The sequence below is a fragment of the Magnusiomyces paraingens genome, assembly GCF_902498895.1.
Source record: "Magnusiomyces paraingens strain CBS 517.90 genome assembly, contig: contig1, whole genome shotgun sequence".
Lineage (NCBI taxonomy): Eukaryota > Fungi > Ascomycota > Dipodascomycetes > Dipodascales > Dipodascaceae > Magnusiomyces > Magnusiomyces paraingens.
In genome coordinates this window covers 3345067-3370344 of record NW_022474067.1, presented here as the reverse complement: position 1 = coordinate 3370344, position 25278 = coordinate 3345067, and the positions used below count along the sequence as shown (strand labels likewise).

Below are 25278 nucleotides of genomic sequence, written 5' to 3'. Positions count from 1 at the left end.
CACGTGTAAATTTAATTATCTGTAAGTATTTAACTTAATTATATTTACAAAAGAAAACCACTGATTTTGGGGGGCTAAGTGCTTAATTTCATTAAGATTCTGTAATATTAGTTACAAATTAAGTTAGTGTAATCTTGAATTAAATGTTTGAGCTAATGTTATCTTGTAAAAATAATGATTTATGTAAGACCCACGTGCACAAGGTTGAAATTTTTTTTTGGAAAAACTAGTACAGCAGCATCTTTCCAAAGACCAACGAAATCTGTTAAGATTAATAAAAGAATTAACATATATATATAGTAGTTATGATATTTCACTCAGAAATAGATTCAAAAACTGTTTATAATAAAAATTATAGTCATTTTGAATCATTCAATTGTACGTAAATACAAGGTTTATACAGGAAAATCGCTTAAGTCTTGAGAATTTTCGACTAAATCAGAGCATCAATTTTGAATACCGGTAAATTTTAGAAGCAATGTAAGCTTATACTATGGCAATAATGATACAAAAAAAAAAATCAGCCTAAATTGAAACTTTGGCTTAAATACAGAGAGACAAAAGTCAGCTTACAAAACTTCAGTAAAATAATCAGTAATAAAATGTCAACTTAAAACCTTTACACTCAAGCAGCAATAAAAATTTAAATTTTAAATTTCAAAAAGAAAAAAGAAAAAAAAAAGAAAAATTGTAGAACCAAGTTATTTTTAAACCAATAAATTATAAACTATAGAGAACAAGTAATATACACAAGAAAAAAAAATCATCAAACTTTTAAAAATTTTTGGAGTTCGTTAAAAGCACAATGTTGAGATGTTTAGTCAACCTCCTCCATGGCAGACTCGGCAGCAGCCTCAGCGGGAACAGCCTCAGTAGCGGGAGCAGCGGCAGCAACAGGAGCCTCCTCAGACTCGTCAATGTTGAGACCAAGAGAGATAAGTCTGTTGATTCTGCTGGCAAAGGAGTTAGGCTCATCAAGAGTGAAACCAGAAGTGAGGAGAGCAGTCTCATAAAGGAGAGTGGTCAAGTCACGGACGGTTCTGTCCTGAGTGCCGTCCTCCTCGACCTTGTGCTTAAGCTCCTTAATAATAGGAGACTTAGGAGAAATCTCAAAGGTCTTCTTGGAGGCCATGTAGGCAGACATGGAAGAGTCACGGAGGGCCTGAGCCTTCATGATACGCTCCATATTAGCGGACCAGCCGAATTGGCCGGTTCTGATGGCAGCAGGAGCATCAATGAGCTTGTGGGAAACAACAACCTTCTCAACCTGGTCACCCAAAATCTCCTTGAGGGCCTTGGTGAGGGGCTCGAACTCCTTGATCTCCTCCTCACGCTGCTTCTTCTCCTCTTCAGTCTCCTCAAGTTCGAAGTCCTTGGTGATGTTAACAAGCTTCTTGTCCTCAAACTCCTTGAGCTGAGCCATGGCGTACTCATCAATGGGGTCAACCATGTAAAGAACCTCGAAGTCCTTGGCCTTAAGGGCATCAAGGAAGGGAGACTTCTCAACAGCCTTGATAGACTCACCAGTGATGTAGTAGATGTTCTTCTGGTGGGCAGGCATGCGGGTGATGTAGTCCTGGAAAGAAGTGAGCTCCTCAGGAGACTTGGTAGAGTTGTATCTGAGAAGCTTAGCAAGAGCAGCACGGTTAGTAGAGTCCTCGTGGACACCAAGCTTGATGTTCTTGCCAAAGGCAGTGTAGAACTTATCAAAGAGCTCGCGGTCTTCAGCAATCTCGTTGAAGGTCTCGATGAGCTTCTTGACAATGTTCTTCTTGATGACCTTGAGAATCTTGTTCTGCTGGAGCATCTCACGAGAAAGGGTAAGGGGCAAGTCCTCAGAGTCCACAACACCCTTGACGAAAGAAAGCCACTCAGGAATCAACTCCTCAGCATCATCAGTGATGAAAACACGTCTGACGTAAAGCTTGATGTTGTTCTTCTTCTTGCGGGTCTCAAAGAGATCAAAGGGAGCACGCGAGGGAATGAAAAGAATGGCACGGAACTCGAGTTGACCCTCAACGCTGAAGTGCTTGACAGCAAGGTGGTCCTCCCAGTCGTTGGAGATGGACTTGTAGAAAGCAGCATACTCCTCCTTAGTAATGTCAGCAGGGTTTCTGGTCCAAAGAGGCTTGGTCTTGTTAAGCTCCTCATTCTCAGTAACAGTCTCCTTAACCTTCTTAACCTTCTTCTCTTCCTTCTTGTCTTCTTCGTCGTCAACCTCTTCAATCTTAGGCTTCTTCTCGTCGGACTCTTCCTCAGTCTTCTCCTCAGACTCCTCGACGGGGACCTCCTTCTCGATCTCCTTGGTGACAACAAGCTGGATGGGGTAGGCGACAAACTCAGAGTGACGCTTAACAACATCCTTGATTCTCTTCTCGTCAAGGTACTCGAGCTGGTCGTCCTTCAGGAAAAGACGGAGGACAGTACCACGAGAGATTCTCTCATTCTCCTCATCAAGAGTGATGGTGAACTTACCGCCGGCAGAAGACTCCCAAATGTACTGCTCGTCGTCATTGTTCTTGGAGATGACCTGGACACGGTCAGCGACAAGGAAAAGTGAGTAGAAACCGACACCGAATTGGCCAATCATGGAGACATCAGCGCCAGCGGAGAGGGCCTCCATGAAAGCCTTGGTGCCAGACTTGGCAATGGTACCAAGGTTGTTGACGAGATCAGCCTTGGTCATACCGATACCAGAGTCACGGATCTCAAGAACCTTCTGCTCCTTCTTGGGAGTGATTCTGATGAAAAGCTCAGGCTCAGTCTCAAGCTTGGAAGGATCAGAAAGAGCTTCGTATCTGATCTTGTCAATGGCATCAGAAGCGTTAGAAATCAACTCTCTAAGGAAGATCTCCTTGTTAGAGTAGACAGTGTTGATGATCAAGCTCATCAGCTGAGAGATCTCAGCCTGGAACTCGTAAGATTCAGACTTAACAGGGGCACTCATAGTGAATGTATGTTTTGTGATGAATTGGAATTGTTGATTAGAGAATTATTTTTTGTTGATTGTATAGTAAGAAAAGAGGGAAAAAAAAAAAAGAAGAAGAAGAAAAGCAAAGGGGGCTGATTCGATTATTTATATAATTTTTGAGTTTAGCTGGCAAGGTCTTGTTGTGGAGGTTCTAGCAGATTCCATGGAAATCTTTGGAACCTCCCACGTAGGAAATTTTTTTTTTTTTCCAGCGCCAGCGCCAACGCCAGCCAGCCAGCCAGGCCAACCATTCAGCCATAGAAATTGCCACCCCGCAGAGCCCTGCAAAAAAAAAAAAAAAAAAAAAAAAAATGAAAACCACAACAACAACAATAACAATAACAAAGTGAAATTTTCAGTGTCTTATCACGTGATCAGAAAGTTCCGTGACATTCCAATGTGTTCCGCCGGCGCGTTGGAATATTCCATAACCTTCTGTGGTTTGAAGAAAATGTCAAGCATATTTATATATATTTATATATATTTATATATATTTATATAAATATTAAATATTATGTAAAGATTATATATTCATTAGTAATTTAGTAATATTTAAACTATCAAAACAATAATTAGTGTCCATAAGAAAGAAAAAAAAAACACCTCAATAGAAATAAATGCCTTAAAAGATATTTTGATATATAAATATAGAAATATTTAGGAAATTTTTTCAGATGAAAAAGGTATTTTGCATTTTGTTAACCCTTGAATAAAAACAAACAAACAAACAATTTGCATTTTGTTGCACATAGAAACGTCATTATAATGAAAAAAAAAATAAAACAAATCAACAAGTACTTGCCAGAAATTTCTTCATTTTTTATTATTAACTGCCAGAATTTTATTTATTTTTTTTTTTTTTTAAGTAATTCAATTTCAACCGAAATCTATTTTTTTTTGAAAATTTGAATTTGAATTTGAGATCAGCAGCAGTTGCAGTTCTTGGGAGCTCACAGATCCATCTATAGATTATCTATAGCTAATTAGCTATAGATAGCTTATAAGCTAATGAAAAAAAAGAAAACCTGACAAAATTGAAAATTGTTTAAATGCGGCTGATTAAAAATAACGTGACTGAAATAAGACTTAAACTATATAACTTATTATTTAAAATGTTTAAGACTTTTACCTCATCACCTCCCTATTTTTCTCTTTTGGGAAGCGCATGACACCAGGGGTTCAAAACGACCTCCATTTTAACACCCCCCCCGTTTCTTCATTAGTTTGTTTGTTTTTATTTGTAAATCTTCCTGAGTCTTTTTTTTTTTTTTTTTTTTTTTTTTTTTTCCCTTGCTGGATTTTGACATATCTTTATGGACATAACTGATCTGCCTTAGATTCTGGATTAGAACAGATTGGGATCTTATGAAGAACAATTTTTTTTTTCTTAAGTATTGAATAAATATCCCTTCTTTTTTACATTCATTCTCCACACCTACATACTTCATCTCTTCTCATCACATACCAATCAAAATGTCTTCATATTCATACAGATCTTCTAATTCATCAAACAGAGAACTACCAGCTTGGGTTGCTACCCAGCAAAAGGCCTTTATGCGTTGGGCAAATACATACCTGCAGTCACAAGCAATTCCACCTCTCGAAAACCTTGCACCAGACCTCTCAAACGGAGTTCGTTTGATCCAGCTCCTTGAAATCATTGGAGGAGAGTCTCTGGGTCGCTACTATCCTAATCCCAAACTCCGTGTTCAAAAAGCTGAAAATGTCAATACTGCTCTTGACTTTATTAAACATCGTGGTGTTATGGTGTATAATATCGGAGCTGAGGATATTATTGACGCCAATCTTAAACTTGTGTTGGGTCTGCTTTGGGTCCTCATTCTCCGCTTCACCATCTCAGACATTAACGAAGAAGGTCTTTCGGCAAAAGAAGGTTTACTGTTGTGGTGCCAACGCAAAACTGCCGGATATGATGGTGTCGATGTCCAAAATTTTTCAACCTCATGGACCGATGGCCTAGCATTTTGTGCGTTGTTGGACCGACACCGCCCAGATCTTATCGACTATAACAAACTTGACCCTGACGATCATCGCGGCAATATGGAACTTGCTTTCCAAATTGCATCTGAAGAAATTGGTATCCCCCAGTTGCTCGACGTTGAAGACATTTGTGATGTCGCCAAACCCGATGAGCGATCAATCATGACATATGTCGCTTATTGGTTCCACGCCTTTTCTTCCCTGGATCGAATTGAAACAGCAGGCCGTCGCGTGGAAAAGTTTGTAGAAGTCACCGGCTCCGCTCTAGAAATGCAACACTCGTATGAAAAACGCGTGAGCGCACTACTGGCTGCAATGGAGGCAAAACAGGCTGCGTGGCTTAGCGCACCATTTGACGATACATATATTGACGCAAAGGCTCACCGCACAGAATTCCTCAATTATAAGCGTACGACCAAGCGTCAATGGATCACAGAAAAATCAGAGCTCACTTCTTTACTTGGCAACATTCGTACCAAGTTAGCTACCTATGGGCTTTGTGAATACCATCCACCAGAGGGTCTGCGGCTCATTGATCTAGAGGCAGCCTGGCGCACGTTACTAGCAGCTGAAGCCTCACAGGCAAAACGCATCAACAACAAACTGGGTGAAATCAAGGAACTGCTACGAAAACGGTTTGCTGATACTGCAAACGAATTTGCGCTTTCACTAGATATGGTGTCACTGCGAATTAGTGATCTTGATGGCGAGCTTGAAAAACAATTGCTAGGAATTACCGATCTCAGCGATAAGATCAAGCCTCTTGATAGCACACTTTGTGAGCTACGAGACCTTGACGCACAATGCCAGGAGGCTGGTGTTGAAGAAAACGACTACACAGTCTACTCTTACGACGAGTTGGAGTATGAGCTGGGACTGGCGAAGCAGAGCGTGGTCAAGAAACTAGCCTTTATTGAAAATCAAATTGTGGCACGCAGCATGACCAATCTAACACCAATCCAACTTGAGGAATTTGAGTCTGTGTTTCGATTTTTTGACAAGGGCCATCGCAACGCTCTTCTTGAGAGCGAGTTTTCCGGCGCGCTGGCATCGCTGGGGCTTATTTACACGGAAGAAGAAATGCATGATGTTTTCGAGCTTGCCGCTGGCATTTCTCAGTCACAAACCCACACAAGTGCATCAACTGAATCATCGGAATCGTCATCTTCTTCGACTGATTCTTCTCCCTTTTCACGATCTTCTTCTTCTTCCTCTCACACTACTGTTTCCTCCAAACATGACCGGGATAGTAACGCTTCCTCATCCTCTACTCTTTTACACCCAAAATCGATAGACCAACGACATGCAAGCCATCGGAGCTCAACTCACTCAATCGAACAGGCACTTCCTTCAGTATCGTTTGAACAATTTATTAAATTTATGGTTGAAGTTACTGAGGACCAACAGACAGCCGACCAAGTCTTGCAGTCATTTGTCGACATTGCTGAGGGCAAAGCCTATGTCACAGAGCTTGACTTGCAAAATTCTCTGGTTCCAGATTCTATGATTGATGTCCTGGTGCGCTCCATGCCTCTTCATGAGGAGTTTGCTCACGAGCAGGAATCGGATGCGGCTCTTCAGAGAGAGGGTAAAGGCCTGGACTATATCAAGTATATGCAAAAACTCACAGGCGTCGAACTCACTATCCCTTTACGACAAGAAGTTGATGAAAAGTAAAAACAGTGAGTTGGATAATATATATAAATTTGTATATTTACGTATCAAGAGACTTTATTTTTTTTTTCCTATTCTTATTTTATTCCCTTTTTATCTAGGGCCCAGCTTGGTCAAGATAGATGGTCCATGCTCTTCCCATTCTTGCTTGCTAATCCACAAGTGGTCCTTGTCCTTCATAATGTTTGCAAGAACAGCACCACCAATGAAAACCATGTGTCTTCTTCTAGGAGGGTCTTCGATTCTGACCTTAAACTTTTCCAGTCGCTCTGGGTTGCCGTGTAGCACTCTGGTGAGCCACAGCTGCTTAAGCTCCTTCTCCAAGCGCGAAGGAAGACCAGGGTACATGGATGAACCACCACTCAGCACAATAGCCTTGTACAAACTGGATCGGACATCAAGGTCGGCAGATTGAATGGTGTTGAAAAGATATTCAGCTATACCAGGTTGCTCGCAGTCAACGAGCTGAGGCTGGAACAGGCACTCGGGGGCTTGGAATCTCTCGGGGCCAATCTTAATGACACGGCCATCAGGAAGTTCATACTTTTCAACAAGAACAGTAGTCTCTTCAGCAAGCTTTGTGTCGTGGTTCAGGTCGTACGAAATGTAGCAAAACTTCTCTTTAATTTGACGCACAGTCTCAAAGTCGGCTGTTCTGTTAAAAGCATAACCACGACGAAGCAAGAGAGCAATGAGCTGGCGGGTCACATCACGACCCGCAACGTCCAGACGGCGGGTTAAGTGGTTGAGAACAACAGACTCGTAAACAGGAACAATGTGGGTAACACCGTCACCCGAGTCGACAACGACACCCGAGGTCAGACCCTGGGCGTAAAGTGCCAGAACGGCTTGGATGGCAACGTACACACCACCAAAGCCATATCTTTCAAACATAACTTCGGCCATCTTTTCACGGTTGGCGAGCGGGTTCATTGGGGGCTCTGTGAGCAAGACTTTGCGACCGCGGGTATCTATATTCATGCGGTCGTAGAAGGAGTAATCCCACAGGTGGGTCATATCCTCCCAGTTGCGGATGATACCATTTTCCATGGGGTATGAGATCTGGAGCAGTGAACGAACTGCAGATGCCTCGTCACCACACATAATGTCCTTGATTTCAATGCCCTCTAAGCCCGTGCCAGCCAGGTCGGTACTGCGCTCCTCTGCTCGTAAAATAGGGCGGCCCACAATTGACGGGAAAGTATAGTCAGGGAAGTTGGTTCCGGCACGTCCAATTTTGACAAAACCAGTACCCTGGTCTAAAACAATGGGTGGTAGGTCGGCCATTTTGCAATTATTTGGTCAATCAATAAAAAACTGAAAATAAATGATGATAAAAAAAAAAAGGGATATATATTTAAAGCGGGTCCTTTATCGCGTTATTTTTCGGAATGTATTTGCTTTGTACACCTCCGTAAATGAAAACTTTTGTCTAGAGTCTCCACGCAGAAAGCCAGTCTGGGTAATAAGAAGATTTATGGGAATAGGCAATTGCCGACGACGAGTAGATATGAAAAGTTTGTTGTGGAAAGAAAAAGGGAAAAAAAAAAGAGAGCAACTGCGACAATTTTTTTTGTCAGTGGCAGTGTGTGTGTGTGTGTGCGTGTTTGTGTGTGGAAGTATTTGTATATAAAAAAAAAAGGTGGTGGTGAGCTGGCCGGTTGGTTCGGTGGTTGAGGGTTTAAACGATGGTTGTGAGACGCGGGGAGATTTTAGAGAGAGGCGCAAGCAGTTACACAAAGTTGTCATACAAACTGTAACATCCTGGTTCAAGGTTGTGCAATTGGGTCAAGTCTATATCTGATAAAAATCATCGAATTCATAACAAATTATCTATATTCAATTAACAAATAAGAAAAAAAAAATAAAAAACAACAAAATAATAATGAAAAATCTAATAATCCACTTTATTTATAATGTTACTAATGCTAGTTACCCTTCTCACATTGTCATTTTCTCTCGTGTTTGTTTCTGGGCTTGTTCCAAGGAATTGCTGTGAGGCTTCACTCTCATTCAAACTTTGTTGAGAGTCAGAAAAATCCTCATGATGAAACGAAGTACTAATTCCTGGAATTTCTTTATTTACTGGAGGGATGAGGTCTTCAGGTGACATGACTAAAGAGAGGTCAGCTTCAGTCAAATCCATGACACTCTTAGAATGGAAGTATCTCCATTCGTACTGCTTAATATCATCAAATATCATTGCTTTGGCCATTTGCAAAGATTCTGTTGTGTGAGATGTGTAGTCGTAAACGTGACGCTTAATTTTTTCATACTCTCCCATTAATCGATCTTGCAGCTCTGGCGCTTTTTGACTTAATTCGCGACGAAATAGCCGTCCAAAAATATCAAGTTCATTCTTGAGTTTTGCTGTGCGTTTTCCATCAATCCCTAAGTCTTTAAGTTTTAATTTTTTGCTATCTTCTGCTACTGCAGAATTTTCAGACTCTGGCCCATTATTTTTGTAATCTACTGCCGAATGTGGACCTGATAAAATCGGCTTTAGGGCTTCTGGTGTGCACTGGTTATTGAGGCCCTCTTCAGATTGAAAACCACCCTTACTTATGTTTTGATCCGGTAAGCTTGACTGTTGGGTCTGATTCTGGTAACTTAAAGGTGCTTGACAGTCAAATCTTTCTGCTGAGATAAAAAGCTTTTTACTGGATCCTGAAGATTTGTCTGTCTTTTGCTTCAAACTTCTCAGTCTTCGTCTTAAAGTCTCGTGAGACACACCAGTAGCAGATGCAGCTTGACGTAGACTATATCCACTAAGTATTACTAAAGCCATTGACCTTTTGAGGTCTAATTCATGGTGTTTTTTTGACAATGGATCTGTTCCTCTCAACAAACGAGTTGTTTTACTGGATTTCGTTTTATTTTTGCTTTGAGGGCTTGAAGATGCACTTGGAGCTTCCGCATCACTCGTCTCACTACTACTTTCAAATGAATTACTTGTTTGTCTAAAGTTGATAATATCTTGGCTGTCAATTCTTTGCTGCTTTTGGTTTAAATCAGGATTCTGATGATATATGTACTCATCGGTCTGCTGGTAGCTTTCTGATTCTGAGCTTAGCAAATTATTGATTTTAAACCGTGTAAACTTGCCATGAGTAGTGCCGTCTATAGTTGCACTCATTTCGGGACTTGAAGGGCCGGAATTGGATAACGACTTTGAACGAGGAGAGCTTGGCGGGTAACCTGAAGAGATATTTTGAAAATTCATATTAACTAGGATGGAATTATAATAAAAAAAAAATGAAAATATAATAAAGAAAATTTATTTTTAAAGAAATGGAAAAAAAAAAAACAAGACAGGAAAAAGGAGGGGAAATCGATAAATATAAAAAGAAATAGGTAAACTCTAGAGCTGTAAAAACTAATGACGCAGCCAAGCTTATAAACTTTGTAGTGTAAATACAAATACTAAGTTTTCTAGAAAACTAAAATAGAAGGATGATTTGTCATGAAATAAAATAAACATGAGGCAAGGCATCAAAGTGTCGAAGATGAATAAAAATGAATAAAAATGAAAAAAAACTAAAAATTAAAAATAAAAGGGCACTAAGGCCAAGTATATATATATATAGATTGATTAATTCATTTATATAAATCTTTATTCATTTTCAAACAATGTATTAAATCCAGCATGGCATAGACGAAATGAAGCTGAAGTTACTTTATTTTTCCTCTTTATTTGACGGCAAATATTTTATTTCCCAGTGCCATCAAACGCGCGTATAAAAAAACAACTTAAAGTTTCATAGCGCCAAAGCGGAGCTTCATTGCCAATTTAGTCTGAGGCGGGATAAAATAAGAAAAAAAAAAGAGAGAGGGGCAGCGGTTAAAGGAGAGGCTAGATGGGGAGTAAATTGGGAATATCAAAATGAATGAATGGAAAAAAAAAAAAAAAAACCAATCAATTAATATTGGACTTATGAGTTTTTGATACTTGGCAATCATTTAACAGTAAAGTATTAAAAATTTAGAAAAAAAAAAATAAGACTAGTGTAATTTCCTTTAGTATGACATTTTTAAAAAAAAAGAGAAAACATATCCGAGGAGTAAGTGCCTGTTGCATTAAAATAGTTGCAACTTTAACCACGGACTAAAACTTATGTCCGTCTTTAAGGTAGTAAGAACGAGAAAGAAAAATAAAATTCCCCTATTTTTTTTTTTTTTGTAATTTCAAAATTAAAAATAAAAAATAAAAAACTTTTGAAACCGAAAGTTACAACAAAAAAGAAACGGAATTAAAGAGATTACGGGTTAGATAAAGTAGCTCATCTAACAGATCGGCCCAGTTAATAACTTTTTTTTTTATTCAGTTAACAAAATATGTGAATCAAAAAAAGAAAAAAAAGAAAAAAAAGAAAAAAAGAAGAATCTTTATTTTTAATTCAAATTGGAATAAAAGTGCATACTCTAAAGTAACTTTCCGGCTGGGACCTTTTACGCTTCATGTTTGGGAAAGTATTAAAACGGTTCACATCCAAGGAATCCGGTTTCTTCTTTGAGTCTCTTGTCTCAAAAAAAAAATAACATCCAGCTTGCTATATATCTCCGGCACTTGTATTTTAACTTGAAACAATCATGTGGGATGCGAGCGCGTTAGTAATTGAAAGATAAGGAAAATGAGAGATTGTAAATCTGTAAAATTCAAAAGAGTTTTATTAAAAGAAAGGCGGCTCACTCAAGAGTTAAATCGTACGACTTTTTATTGCCCCTTTCATTCATTCCCAATTTTTTTCTTCATTTTTCCCAAGTTTTTGTTTTGTGTGTGTCATTCTTATGTATCTACTTTATTTCTTTTTATAGAAATTGAGCAAAAGGCCAATAATGTATTAAATGATGCAAGAGCTAATAATTGAATGTTCTTTTTTTTTTTTTTTTAAAAAAAAAATCCTTTTCTCCTCACAAATAATTCATGCTTTCAACCTTTTTCCCGATAGTTTTGTATGTTAAAGACAACAATACATTTTGTTAAACTGGTATCATGTGTGTTCACTGAACGATAAATATATTCTTTTTGGTTCGCCCAATAAAATATAATAAAGAAAGTACAATAATATATTTATTTTTATTTACTTTTATTTTTGTCTAAGAGCAAACATATTTTTCACTCACGTCTGATGATGCTTTTGATGACGACAATAGCGTATATTCATTAAAACTTGGCCGAGAATACGAAAAAGTATCCAAAAAATTAAAAAAAAAAGAATTAAAGAAGGTATTTTGGTTCCCAATTATCTTGCTAAACAGTTTTTTTTTTCAGAGGTATTCTTTTAAAAAATTAAAGTTTTTTTCTTTTGCATAGTTCTAGAAGAATGGGGTCATTTTATTTGAATTAATAGAAGCATTGTTAAACTGGTACCCACATTCATGCTAGGAGGGGAGGAAAAGAGAAACATGAGAGTTAGTGCTCAAAGATAGAAACAATATACAAGTATATGTGAAATTAATGAAATGGAACAAACAGAAGAAACAAGAGGAATTCAAGAAAAAATTAAAGTCGTTTTGTTTTTTTTTTAAAAAAAAAATCATTCGAGATCGATAATAATGGGATCTTTTTTTTTAACGATTTTGTTGATCTTCTTTTGATTTTCTAGAAGCTCTTCAATTTTTGATTATCTTCTTTATGCTATCAACCATGTTTGCCCATGAGAACGAAAAAAAAAATCGTTTGGGTATTATAAAAATAATTTAATGGTATTTGAGGAGATTGTTTTTATTCATAGTTTAATCAAGAAAAGAAAATTTGAGGCTTGAAGCTTTCTGAGAACCAGGTTCTTTGTAAGCTACTGATTTTAAAAATATGTCGATCAATCCATGTGTGGGGGGAGTCTTTACCAATTTTTTTTTCTTTTTATTTTCATCAAATTAAAAAATTTAAAATTTATCTGAGCGTTGTGCTTACATAATATATACATATATCACTGTTAAAATTAAAACATCGTGATAGAAATATTTCCCTTTTTGTCGAAATTTTTGTAAATAAGCCAATCATATTCCTGAAATTTAAAGTTTTTGACCCAAATAGGAGCTTAAAATATTAAGTATGCGGCTCAAATCCTTTTTTTTATGCAACATTAAATTTACTATGGGAAATTTGGATTTTTACTCATATTAAATTTTAACAGTGTATGCCATAATCATAATTGAATTAATTTTCTCTAACGTTTCTTGCCTTGACGTCGATAACTTCATCGCTTGATCCGCCTGAAAAAGACCCGCCGTTACCACTGTTTGAAGAACCGCCGTCCAGTACAAAAAGTTTTTTGGCAACCCCGCCAATTGATGAAACTAGCTCGATACGCACGTCTTGAGTTCTATTACCACGGGCAGGTGCTCCCAAGGCATTTTTCGGTGTGCGTGTGCGGACAACAATGTTGATGTCTGCAACGGGCAAATTATCTCTATTCTTGTCAACAAGACCCAGGGCGTATACAGTCATGTTTTGAGCAATTCCTTGGGGCGACACTCGCCAATCTTCCTCAATGGAGTGGATATCAGTAAGTGCTAGGTGAGAGCGATTGAAAAGTTCACGATCGCTTACCTTGCCCTCATTAGCTTCATCAGTAGAAACCTTGAAGCCAAGTTTTTTGGCAATACCATGTTCATTGTCTTGAATGGCTTGGACGACTCGGCGCATGACCAATTTTTTGAGGGCTTCTTGTTCGTTAAGAGCAGCACGCTCAGTCTGCGTCACCATATGGTAAGATGCCATATCAGACCATCTTTTCTCAAAAAGATCTTGACGTTTAGAACGCAATCGTCGGACGTAGATATAACTTGCGAGGAAGACTGGGGGGAGAATTATAAGAAGCAGCGGGGCAGCAACAAGAAACAGCAAACCAGCAATACCAGCGATTGGCAAGATGGACTGAACTGGGGTGGGCAGGTTGTTAAAAACAGAAAAGGGGAATGCAGCATTTGATGGAGAAGAATATGGGTTTCGTGGTCTGCGGGGCCGCGAGCCAAAAAGCGCTCCGAGGCCGGCCGCCGGGTACTTTGAAGAAGTCGAGAAGGACTGGGGTAATTGTAATTGAGGGGTCTTTCTGGGTATAGCAAGCGATCGCAGAAGTAGCGATGACGGGGATATAAGAGCCGGAGCACGGGCCAGTCCAAATGATCTGGGTCCAATTGCTGACATGGAAAGTGAGATCCGGGAGGGTTTCATTTTAAAGTGATGGGGAGGCAGCAACAGTAGCAGCAAGTTTGGGTGGCTGAAGACTGTGTAGGTTTGTTAAGCAATAAGAACTTGGTAAATGATAGTTGAGCTAAAAAAAAAAAAAAAAAAAATAAAGGTTGGTGTATTAAGAAAGACTAAAAATAACGTTCTTGGGTTAGGGTAATTAATTATTACCTGACTATCACATGACATGATAGTTAGTTGCAACCTTTTTTTTTTTTTTTGTCATCTGAGCTTAAATGGTTTAACTAAATATTAATGTAAAATTTATTAATTAGTAATAATGTGGAGCACATTGTCAACCCGCAACGTACCGCTGCCGATAGTTGCACCTACTTGGGTTTGTGCCATTTCAGCAGTTGCGCATTCATTCATTAGCTGTTTTCTTAGTCGGGTCATGCAACAGCTATTGCGAAATTCTGGTGCTAAAACATCATGCGCTGATTGGTCTTTCTTTCATTCTTTTGTTAGACGGTACTCGGGGGGATGTACACACGATTGTTACCCAGGATGCTCGCCGCATGACGTGCTACCCATTTTTCAGGGAGAGAGACTTTTAAATACATAGTAACCTTATCCTGGGCTCAAAATAAAATAATCCCAAGTATTTCTTTGCATATATATATATATATTATTCTTTTTCATTTTTAATTTTTTTTATTTTTTTGAAAAGTTATCATTATTATTCATTCATATCTAATATTTTTTTTTACTATGCTTTTATATCATTCTTCTACTTCGTCGTCATCTTCGTCGTTGTATAATGGGAATGGGGTATCGCCGCTTGACTTTATTCCGGTATCTAAGTACCGAACTCTACACAATAAGGTCCGAATTCATTACAAAGAAGCCGGAGCCAGTAGTGCTCACGATAATGGATCAACAACAGTCTTACTGCTCCACGAGACACCCAGTAGCAGTCACTCTTTCCGCAACTTGCTACCAGCTCTAGCAAGCCGACCCAACGGATCATCATCTTCTTCAAATCGATCAGAACATGAAAGCCCTGCGCTGCACGTGCTCGCTCCGGATTTGCCTGGGTTTGGTGCAACTGAAACACCTGAGGGTTACACTTTTACATTTGATAAAGTTGCTGAGACTCTGGTGCTTTTCCTTGAAGCCTTGGGAGTTTCATCGTTTGTTGTTTATGGTGCAGGCGAATATGGAACCATGCTAGCTTTACGGTTGATGCCTTTCAAGCAGGGCAAGATTCTTGGAATGGTGATTCAAAACGCATCCATGTTTTATGACGACCGCACAAGTACAAGTATGTTGGACTTGTTTCAAGATAGTAAACAACAAAACAATAATACAATCTTACATCTTCCAACATCACCAACATCAAGCCAAACTGGCCACTCGCTAAAGTCTTGCTTCAAGGGTAGTCGCAGCAATAGTTCATCCAGTTTAGCGTCTGAAAGCAGTAACGGAAGCAGTGCGTTTGGTGAGCCAATCTCACGCACTCATTCTCGAGTATCGTTTAGCGAGGTTGTGAATGAGTTTACCTATGACAAGCTCAACAATTTACTTGTGACTACGACCTACCCTTCTGGGCTATCAGGATCTCCCGGCGAGGAGGAAACTCAAACCATGGTTTTTGAACCGGAGGTTTTGTCCGAAGTGGTTCTCCAAGAGGCTAAGCGAGCATCGTACTCGCTAGTACCTTTTGATGAGTTTAAGAAAATTTATTTCCCATCAAACAAGTTTCTTGCGCCATCATCAGCTCTACGTCCAGCTGCTGCTTCATTTTATTCTTTCTCATCTGATGAACCAGCTGTGGTGGATCCACTCTTGTACACAATGGATTATGCGCTGCTTCATCAACGCCACGAAACATTAGGGCACGTGCACGACTCTTTGTATACAGACTACCTTGCGCTACGAAAGAAACTGCACACAGACGCGTCAGTGTGGTTGCGCACAAACAACATGCCTATTTTGGTATTATGGGGGATGGGAGATGTGCTAACGGTTGGTAATGATGAATCTATTTGTGAATCATACCGGCGCGATGTGCGCAATTGCACGGTGGAAAAGTTGGAAAATGCAGGACATTTTGCGCTCGAGCTGGCGCTAGAAAAAATTGTAACAGCAATGCGAAGGTTTCTCAAGGACAATATTAAGGAGCATGGGTCTATATCAGGTTACTAGTGGAGGGAGAAAAGAAAGAGAGAGAGAGGGAGAGAGAAAGACAGAGATGATGATTTTATGTAGAGGTAGTTTCAACTTTAACATTATCAACAGTTGGAGTAGCAACAGTAGCAGGCTCAGAAGCAGATTCAGTAGAAACAGGCAATGAAGAAATAACTATTCCATCAGCATTGAAAAGATGCTCCGGCATAACTGGAGGAAGAATAGCAAACGTCAGGTAAGACGTATGACTCTTGATTTCAGGTTCAACACGAGACACATCGAGCCACGAGAAGCGTTCATCACCTTCACGGATCCGCTGGCCTTTACCCCAAGGATTAAAGCCACGGTATTTTTCCGTGGGACCCTTTTTGTGCTTAAGTTCTGTAGACTGTTGTTGTTGATCATTCCCACCTTCTTCCTCGTCATCTGCGGCTGGTGTTGATTCTCCACCGGCTGCCGAATCACCTGCAGTAGAAGCAACAAAAGTCTCCTCGGAAGTTCCATTCTGCTGATCTTGAACACGCTCCCGAGCAATGCGCTCGTTACGTTTGCGAAGCCCAAGAACTCGTCTGCGCTTAATATCACGTAACCGCTCGACAGCATCACCAACACTCTTGACCATCTCCTTATGGCCCTCCCAACGTTTGGCGCTCACTTCCACCATTTCAATTTTCTTCCAGCCATACTTTTTAAGCGTCTCCACAGCACGAGCAACTTGCTCGATGCATGGTGAAAAACAGCAAATATGGGCTTGCTTGGAGGTATCCAAAACTCGCGACAAGTGAGGAATGGCAAGCCATGGCGAAGGCAGATCCAAAAACACAGCATTGGCTTGAAGATTAAGTCCTTCAACAGGGGTTTCTACACCCACCTTGTTAAGCGCACGTAACTGCGAAATAACATGATCTGGACGTTGCGAATTAGCTATGGTAGGGTTATCGAATCCCTCAGCACACACATCGCGGTGCGTGATAACCGTGTTAAGGTTGATTCCGTCCGCAGCAACTTCTTGCAATGCCTCCTCGTATCGCGGGCCATGAAACTCATATGTAAACAGCTGGCCTGAGCTACTAACAGTACGAGAGAGTGCATGGGTAAACGACCCAGATCCTGTACCGGCTTCGAGCACGCGAGACCCTGGGCGCACACGCAGTCTGTGCACAATGTAGGAAGCATCCGGAGTGTAAACAATCTGAGTACGGTGGCGCAGAGACAGTGACCAAAGCTCTGGAGTAGGCGCAAGAACGTGGATAAATCCTGCAGCAGAACCATGACCACGCGAGGAGGGTCCACGCTGCGCATCATGACCACCAGAAGCCCCGGCGGTACTACCGACTTGGGTGCCATACTTGACGCCAATGAGGGTATCGTGCGGGAACGAACCATATTGCGTATGGAGGGTTTCACCGCGGGTCACTGTGAGTGGCCGGATATTAGAGCGGTTCATCCATGCCAGCACCAGATCGCCTTCTTGGATATATTCGTTATGTGAAAAAAAGGACATTAGAGGTGTCGTTTTGATTGATGAAATAGCAAAATTTTCCAAAATTGATTTCAAGATTATTTTTTTTCTTCTTCTTTTTAATTACAATTTTTACAAAAAAAAAAAAATTTCAGAGGTAAGGCTGAAAATCACATGACCTCAGAGCTTTACCGTCTGACAAAAACCTTTTTGGGTTTTTGGTTCGGGTTCATACCTGGAGGCACACCGGGGACACCGCCAGCGCCGCCAGCGCCGCCAGCACCGGGCATAAGACCTCCCATGTTTCCAAGCATTTGCTTGGCCATGACCTCCATATAATCGTCTGTAAACTCAGAAAAGGATAGGGCAGGGGAGTTTGCTGGGAGAATGGAGCCAACGGTATGGTTTTTCCATCCGCGTGGGAAGGCTTTGGGGCCCGAAGGAATCACAATGGCGTCTGAAGACTTGCGGTTAGCTGGTGGAAGCTGGGATTGTTGTTGAACCAGAGACAAGTGGACCTGACGGTACAGTGGGGATTCCTTGGGGGTGTCCTTTGTGGTAGGGTGCTTAATAAGGTATTCTCCAATAAGCTTATAGAGGATTCTGCGGTTGGAGATGACGGCGACACGAGGATTTTGAATGCGGCGTTCTCTTTCAACATCTGCATCGCGCAGTAGGTACCGGATCCGTCCCGGGTTTGCCCAGTCCTTGGGGTGAGTTTTTTCGGGCTCGAGAATACATGGGATGAGCAGGTTGCGAAGAGCCGAGAGAATATTAGAAACTAGAGGATTTTCGACGGCGTAGCATGTGGGGACCCTACGTCCCTGGGTGTGAGAGCGGTTCTTGTCAAAGTAAACGGGGTAAAGGACATCCCAGTCCTTGAACTGTGCAAGGTTTTCTGCGGTATCTTCAATGACATTAATGGGCAGGCCATCGGCAGTCAGTCCTGAATAAGGGTCTGGGAAGGAAGATGAATTTGGAGTAGGGAATGATGAGGAGCTTGAAGAGGCGGTAGGTTTGGAGGTGTTGGGGGTATAAGAGGAAGCTGAAGGTGTTTGTTGAGGTTTGGGCTTGGTTGGGATCAGACGGGCAGGGCCACCTGTGGAATCATCGAGTGCAGAAGCCGTGAATGGAGTATGTTCATCGAAATCACCTTCGTCAAATTCGAGGTCCATTTCATCGTCGGCGATTTCTTCAAGAGTGGGCATTTTATTTTATTTTTTTTTAAATTTTTTTTATAATAAAATGATTGTGATTTAGTGGATGGGCAATAATATGGCGATTTGTCAAGTCTATTTTAATTTTAACACAAAACAACATAAAAAAAATAAAAAAATTAAAAGTTTTGGTGGTGATGTTGGCAAAAATCAAGACGTGATTTGGGTTAGGGTTTTAGTGCGGCTCAAAAAAAGAATTTTTTTTTTATATTTTTTTTAATATTTTTTTTTTTCTTAAAAAGTCAACTCCACCAGGATTTTCCATTCAGAATATCAACTAAATATCCCAACAATGGCATCGTCAAAGAAGAAGAAAGAAAAAAAGAAAGATTTTATTGTATGTAATTTTTGAATTCTTAAAATTTTTCCGAGTTCTAATTTGATTTGGTAGAAACAAAAACTTCGGGTGGGTAAAACCAAACCCAAATCAACAACCTACACAGATACTTCTTTCCGCTCGCGCGCAATCTCTCTACCCTCACAAGTTCTTGTACAATCCGACAAGCCTCTAGCGTTTTATTTACCTCTTCTTCGTCATCAGAACCGGACGACTCGTCGTGAAGCTCTTGGACACATTCAGCGGACCTACATTTCTTCATCTGCATCAGCGTCTGTGGCTGATCTCCAGCAAATTGTTCAAAAAATATGTCCCTTATTGCTAGACACTTCGGCTAGTGTACGAGCTGCTGCTGCAACAGCTCTTGCAGAAGTCCCACCAGCAATCTTAGACACTAGTACGGCTCACATTGCACTGTATTTGAACATGGCAATGACACATATCCGACCCGAGGTCCGTGACACGTCGACGCGCGCGCTGGACGTGCTTGTGGAGCGGGTGCCACGGCAAGTATGTCGAGTAGCGTTTGCTGCGTCGTTACGGTGTTTTGTGACGTTACTTGGGTGGCAAGATGTGGTTAAAAGTATTGCAACAGAACGAGCCAAAGAGGCGGCAAGGGCTCGAGATAGATCTGGTGGGGATAGAAGTAGTAGTGGGAAAAATGGTAAAGGATTTGTAAGTACAAACACAAGTACGAATAGCATTATTGCAGGAGCAGCATTGGAATTGAATAGAGATGTTATTAAAGCTCGCACAGCTCATGTCAAGTCGCTGGCTGGACTATTAAAGATTGGGTTGATGGATGAAGCACAGATGGATGCATATACTGAGAAATCGTCATTGAATGAAGAAGAAGAAGAAGAAGAAGAAGATGATGATGATAGTGATGAAGATGATAATATTGATGAAGAGAAAGTTGGAAATGGAGAAAATAAGCCAGATCAGGATGATATTGTGGAGGTTGTTGTTGTTGAAGGGGGTAAGAATCGACCTTCGTTTGCCCAACTTGCAATGTCTAAATTTATAACCCCCAGTACATCAGTTCCATATCTTTCGTTAGACTTATTTTCTGGTGAAAAGACCGGGTTCCCTTCTGGTAAGCCTGAATTTTCAAAACCAGAGAAAAATGGTAGTAGTGGCAGTGGCAGAGGCAACAGCAACAACAACAGCAACAACAACAACGGCAGCAATAGTCCTGGCCTAGGATTGTCGACAGGAGGAGTTTCGGCGGTTGGATTGGACCCTGCCAATGTTACAGTGACTGAAGATTGTGAGTCACGACGACAGTTAGTGGATTATTATAAGCCAGCTTTTGAGCTTGGATTAAATACACTGCTCAAGGAAGGAGGTGAGCTTGGTAGACATGCCAAACATGCCTTGGAAGTTTTAGAAACGTTACAAGAATAGACATTAAGCGAGAGAGGAGAAGTTAGAGACTATGTAGTGTATGACAAAACAAAAATCTATATTATATATAAAATAAACAAAAAAATAAAAAGAACATAAAGAAACAAAAAAAGAAAAAAGAAAAAAAAAATAAAAGCAGGTATTAGATTGACATTCAAAAAGTGGACCAATTCCAGTTGGCAGGAATAGAGCCTACCACGGAAACATCATTTGAAAAGGCATGTAGCGATTTCTGACGGCCACGAATGGCTTGAGATGAAGGGGCTAGAGATTGTTGTTGGTTGGGGAGTCTAGGGGGTGAAGCAAGAGGAAGATATGAAGGTTTAAGAGGAGAAGCTGCCACGCTACTTCCTCCCGAACTAGACATGGGTGAATCTGGAGAAATTGAGAAGCGGGCAGTGTTTGAAGGTTGCTGCTGTTGCTGTTGATCCTCGAATGGAGACTCGGGCAAATCATATGGGGAAAGATTGGCATTATTTGTTTGATAGTTTTGCAACAACTGTTGTTGTTGTTGTTGTTGCTGTGGAGAAAGATTACCTTCACAGGCCACATCTGCATGATCCACAAAGTCTAGATATGCCTTATAGCAAGCATCGCAAGCTCTTGTTTTAGTTCCTAGCAAATGGAATGAACCATCGGGACCCATCCGCGCTGTGTGAGTAGAACAGCGATCACAAAACAAGTCACCACATTTACGGCAGTGATGACGACGAGTGAAGAGGGAAAAGGGGGATCCACAAGCTGCACAAGAAGCACGGGCAGAATCCGGTCGCCAATGGGCACGAGAAGGTTCCTGGAAAAGAGATGCTGAAGAAGTTGAACGAGAGAAGGAAAATCCTGGAGATGATGGGGTTAAAGAAGCAAGGGATGAGGATGAGAATGAGGAAGGGATTGCCGAGGGACCGATGGATGAAGAAGATGCAGAGGAGGTTGATTTACGATGGGAGGGTAGTAATTGATGTTGAAAGGGTTGATTATGGTATGAGGAGGCAGATGGAGGGAGTTGTTGTTGGTATGCATGAAGAGGTTGGTCAGGTTTATTAATTTCCATGAGCCGGTCCACCGTCATTGTTCTGCGCAGGACGGATGGGACATAAAGAAGTTTTTTCGGGGTGCGGAGTTGTTTGACTGGTGGAGTTGTGTAAGAGGCTGGGATTGTGTTTTGTGGACCTCTGCCAATAGGCGACGTTGGGAGCGATAAGGAAGATAAGCCTATTTGAGAAGTTTGGTGGGGGGCGGCATTAGTGGTGGTGGTGGTGGTGGCTGCAGCAGTAGAAGCAGAAGCAGCAGCAGCAGCACTAGCAGCAGCATTAGAATTTGTGGCTAAAGAGTGTAGGTATGTTGCGGATGCCGATGGTGGTGGGTTGTGTTGCGGAGGAGTTTGTGGCGACGGAGATGATGTGGATAGTAAAGCAACACCAGACACTGCAGATGACTTTGATGCTGCGCCAAGTGGCGTTCCGGCGGCGGTGGTGGCAACGCTGCGGGACTTTTGATCTCTATACCGTGGGCCTGAGAATGAAATATTAAGTTTAGGTGGGGGTTTAACACAGAGTGCAGGCAATACGCGTTCCGATGCTCGTTTTGCGAGTTTATTTGAGCGGGCTGTAGAGGAAGTGGTAGAACTTGGAAGTTTTTTAGCAGCAGAAGCAGTTGATGTTGTTGATGATGATGATGATGTTGTTGTTGCTAAGGTAGGACCCGGGGTGATTACAGCCGTGGAAAGGGTATTAACAGATGTCAAGGATGAAGCTGCAGATCCTGGAGATCCTGGTCGAGACGATTGACGGGACGCTGGCTGTGAGAGTGGAGGAGAAGCCACGGGACGCTGGATAGGGGTAGTATCTGGGGAATTTGTTGAGTCTGGAGATGAAGTAGGTTTTGAAGAAGAAGAAGAAGAAGTTGTAGTGGCAAGTTGTTGTTGTTGTTGTTGTTGTTGTTGTTGTTGTTGTTGTTGTTGTTGAGTAGAAGGAAGAGGAGGTGTAGGTACTCGGGCACCTGAATGGGATACATTTGTTGAGGCAAAGGCTAGGTGAGTTCCGATTTCAACAGACATTGGCATATCTTTGACAAATCTTAGAGGATCTTCATTTTTGGTATGTTTTGGGACAGCAGCTGAGATAGACCGGCGGTGAGATTGTTGTTGTTGTTGTTGTTGTTGTTGTTGCTGTTGATGATTAGATGAAGAAGAAGGATTATTTGATACAAGTTGTTGTTGCTGCTGCTGCTGCTGTTGGTATTGATTTTGTTGCTGTTGCTGAGATAATAGAGCTGCACAATGAGGACATGGAGGTTCTTGAGACCATGGAGGTCGGGCAGTTCCATGAACAGGACACTTGGGGCTTGCAGGACCTGAAGAAAGAGCGGATTTGCCTTGAGAAGTACATCTGCGAGGAGGAATGGCGACTTTTGTAAAAAGCAGGCGAGTTGATTCTGGAGCAGTGGCCATAATGCTGGGAGAAGTTTTTGTACTGGTTGTAGTAGAAGTAGAGGTAGGAGCAGCAGAGACAAAAGGAGCAGCAGCAGTAGTAGTAGTAGTAGTAGTAGTATTAATAGTAGTATTAATAGTAGTATTAATAGTAGTATTAATAGTAGTGGTAGTATTGGTGGTAGCGGTAGCAGTGTTAGCGGTAGCAGTATTAGCGGTAGTAGTGGTGGAAGCAGTAGTAGCATTATTTGAGTTAACTGTAGATGGAAGACCTTGTTTTTTATCTGTTGAAGGACCGCTTGCTGAAGATGGTGGAGTTGTTTCTGATGTTTTGGTAGATGTATTTGAATTAGCTGTAGATGAGGAAGAAGTAGGAGGGGTTACCACATGGTCCATAGAAGAAGAAGAAGAAGAAGATGATGATGATGAAGGAGAAGAAGAAAGTCTTGTATGTGTAATATTATTATCTTCATCTTGATGAGTTGGAGGAGAAGACGGAGCATGATGATTCAACTGTTGATGGTGATGTTGATGTTGTTGATGTTGTTGATGTTGTTGATGTTGTTGTAACTTTTGATGAAGTTGAAGTGTTTCATGAGAAGAAGATCCAACATCATCCGAATCACTTTGGATTGATGTTGCAATGTTGGCAGCTGCCACAGCAGCAGCAGCTGAGATGGTATTTTGGACTGGGGTCATAAAGTTTTTCTTTTTTGTTTATTTGATATTAATCTGAAAAAGGTATATTATTTATAAGTTTTTTTTTTTTTTTTTTTTTTTTTTAAATATATGAAATATGAAAAAGAAGAAACAAAAAAAGAGAAAATATATATTTAGTATATACTATATAGTATTATTATATATATAATACATGTATTTATTATATATATAATAATGAATGATAAAAAAAAAGATATATAATGTATCCACACTTATGTTTGATAAATGTGTGGACCAAAATATGGTTATTGATGATGGTGATGTGTTGAATGAATTAAAATAAAAAAAAAAAAAAAGGAGGAAATATATTTTAAAAAATAAAAAAAAATAATAATAAAAGAACTTTTTTTTTTTTTTTATTTATTACTATTTATTATTACTATTAATTATTATTATAATAATAATAATAATAATAATAATAATAATAATATTTCTATTAATTCTACAATTAATTTTTTATTTATAATTTTTTTTTTTTTTTAATATTTTGATTTTGATTTTCTTTTATTGGCGGCTACAAAAAAAAAAAAATTTCTGCCGCCAGCCGGTAAAGAAATTTTTTTTATTATTTTTATTTTTATTTTATTTAGCAGCAGCAGCAGCAGCAGCAGCAACAGCAGCAGAAGCAGCAGCACAGACAAAAGCAGCAACCAGCATCAACAGTAGTAGTAGTAGTAGTAGTAGTAGTAGTAGTAGTAGTAGTAGTATATACTCATAGTACTGAAAAAAAAAAAACATTTTATTTTATTTTATTTTATTTTATTTTTTTAATAATAAAAATAATAAAGCGGATGAGTGACTATTTTGGGTCTTTTTAGACATAACAATTTGGACCATTTTGGGTGGTTAGTTGGTTAGCTGACTGGCTGGCAGGTCAAAAAAAAAAAAAAAAAAAAAAATAATTAAAAAAATAAAAAAAATTTTTTTTTTTTTTATTTAAATTTTTTTTTTTTTTTTTATTCTATGCGCAATCGATTTGCCCTGATAAAAACTAAAAAAAATAAGATAAAATAAAAAAAGAAAAGAAAATTTTTTTTTTTTTTTGAGGCGGTCAAAAGGCATGTGGCATTGACATCTGATTTTTACATAATCATTTTAAATTTAAACAAATTTAAATAATTTTTAAAAAATTTAAAAAATTTTAAAATAAATTTATTTAAAATTAATTATAGTTAAATTAAATTAAGTTAAAATAATTAAATTAAAATTAAAATTAAAATTAAAATAAAAATTAATAAATTAATAATAATAATAATAATAATAATAATAATAATAATACAATTAGTCATATTTAATACAATTACATAAATACTGAGTCATTGTCCACGTGATACACAATTAAAAATTTCCCGCATTCTCCCGTTTGCCCCAAATGAAAGAAAGAAAGAAAGAAAGAAAGAAAAAAAAAAAAAAAAAAAAAACTCCACTCAAAAGACTTTCCAAAAATCATCACGGCAGTAAAAAGAGCAGCAGTACTAGTACTAGTAGCAGCAACAAGCATTTTTTATTTATTTATTTATTTATTTAATTTTTTTTATAATTTTCTAATTTTTTTTTAATTTTTTTAATTTTTTTTCATTCTTTATATATACTTCTTTTTACATACATACATACATTAAATTTTTTTATTTTTTTTTATCATCATCATCATCATCATCATCATCATCATCATCATCAGCATACAATAATAATCTTACTTTCTATTCCTTCCTTCCTTCCTTCTTTTTTTTTTTTTTTTT

The 25278-nt window shown here is 39.5% G+C and overlaps 10 protein-coding genes across 10 annotated transcripts; 3 read left to right on the top strand and 7 right to left on the bottom strand.

The window, feature by feature from the left end:
- Positions 1-817: 817 nt before the first annotated feature.
- On the bottom strand, positions 818-2947 carry SAPINGB_P000996 (uncharacterized protein; the record flags this gene model as incomplete). Its single annotated transcript, XM_031995719.1, has 1 exon — positions 818-2947. One exon carries the CDS (start codon positions 2945-2947, stop codon positions 818-820), a length of 2130 nt encoding a protein of 709 aa, XP_031851610.1.
- Positions 2948-4444: 1497 nt separating this feature from the next.
- SAPINGB_P000995 (uncharacterized protein) lies at positions 4445-6649 on the top strand (the record flags this gene model as incomplete). Its single annotated transcript, XM_031995718.1, has 1 exon — positions 4445-6649. One exon carries the CDS (start codon positions 4445-4447, stop codon positions 6647-6649), a length of 2205 nt encoding a protein of 734 aa, XP_031851609.1.
- A 90-nt stretch (positions 6650-6739) lies between these two features.
- SAPINGB_P000994 (uncharacterized protein) lies at positions 6740-7933 on the bottom strand (the record flags this gene model as incomplete). Its single annotated transcript, XM_031995717.1, has 1 exon — positions 6740-7933. The coding sequence occupies one exon, from the start codon at positions 7931-7933 to the stop codon at positions 6740-6742; it is 1194 nt and encodes a 397-aa protein (XP_031851608.1).
- A 607-nt stretch (positions 7934-8540) lies between these two features.
- SAPINGB_P000993 (uncharacterized protein) lies at positions 8541-9869 on the bottom strand (the record flags this gene model as incomplete). The annotated part of the gene is made up of 1 exon (XM_031995716.1): positions 8541-9869. The coding sequence occupies one exon, from the start codon at positions 9867-9869 to the stop codon at positions 8541-8543; it is 1329 nt and encodes a 442-aa protein (XP_031851607.1).
- A 2937-nt stretch (positions 9870-12806) lies between these two features.
- Positions 12807-13823, bottom strand: SAPINGB_P000992 (uncharacterized protein; the record flags this gene model as incomplete). Its single annotated transcript, XM_031995715.1, has 1 exon — positions 12807-13823. One exon carries the CDS (start codon positions 13821-13823, stop codon positions 12807-12809), a length of 1017 nt encoding a protein of 338 aa, XP_031851606.1.
- A 726-nt stretch (positions 13824-14549) lies between these two features.
- On the top strand, positions 14550-15986 carry SAPINGB_P000991 (uncharacterized protein; the record flags this gene model as incomplete). Its single annotated transcript, XM_031995714.1, has 1 exon — positions 14550-15986. One exon carries the CDS (start codon positions 14550-14552, stop codon positions 15984-15986), a length of 1437 nt encoding a protein of 478 aa, XP_031851605.1.
- Positions 15987-16041: 55 nt separating this feature from the next.
- Positions 16042-17472, bottom strand: SAPINGB_P000990 (uncharacterized protein; the record flags this gene model as incomplete). The annotated part of the gene is made up of 1 exon (XM_031995713.1): positions 16042-17472. The coding sequence occupies one exon, from the start codon at positions 17470-17472 to the stop codon at positions 16042-16044; it is 1431 nt and encodes a 476-aa protein (XP_031851604.1).
- Positions 17473-17618: 146 nt separating this feature from the next.
- On the bottom strand, positions 17619-18638 carry SAPINGB_P000989 (uncharacterized protein; the record flags this gene model as incomplete). The annotated part of the gene is made up of 1 exon (XM_031995712.1): positions 17619-18638. The coding sequence occupies one exon, from the start codon at positions 18636-18638 to the stop codon at positions 17619-17621; it is 1020 nt and encodes a 339-aa protein (XP_031851603.1).
- A 301-nt stretch (positions 18639-18939) lies between these two features.
- SAPINGB_P000988 (uncharacterized protein) lies at positions 18940-20391 on the top strand (the record flags this gene model as incomplete). The annotated part of the gene is made up of 2 exons (XM_031995711.1): positions 18940-18984; positions 19039-20391. The coding sequence occupies 2 exons, from the start codon at positions 18940-18942 to the stop codon at positions 20389-20391; spliced, it is 1398 nt and encodes a 465-aa protein (XP_031851602.1).
- Positions 20392-20545: 154 nt separating this feature from the next.
- Positions 20546-23518, bottom strand: SAPINGB_P000987 (uncharacterized protein; the record flags this gene model as incomplete). The annotated part of the gene is made up of 1 exon (XM_031995710.1): positions 20546-23518. One exon carries the CDS (start codon positions 23516-23518, stop codon positions 20546-20548), a length of 2973 nt encoding a protein of 990 aa, XP_031851601.1.
- Positions 23519-25278: the final 1760 nt, after the last annotated feature.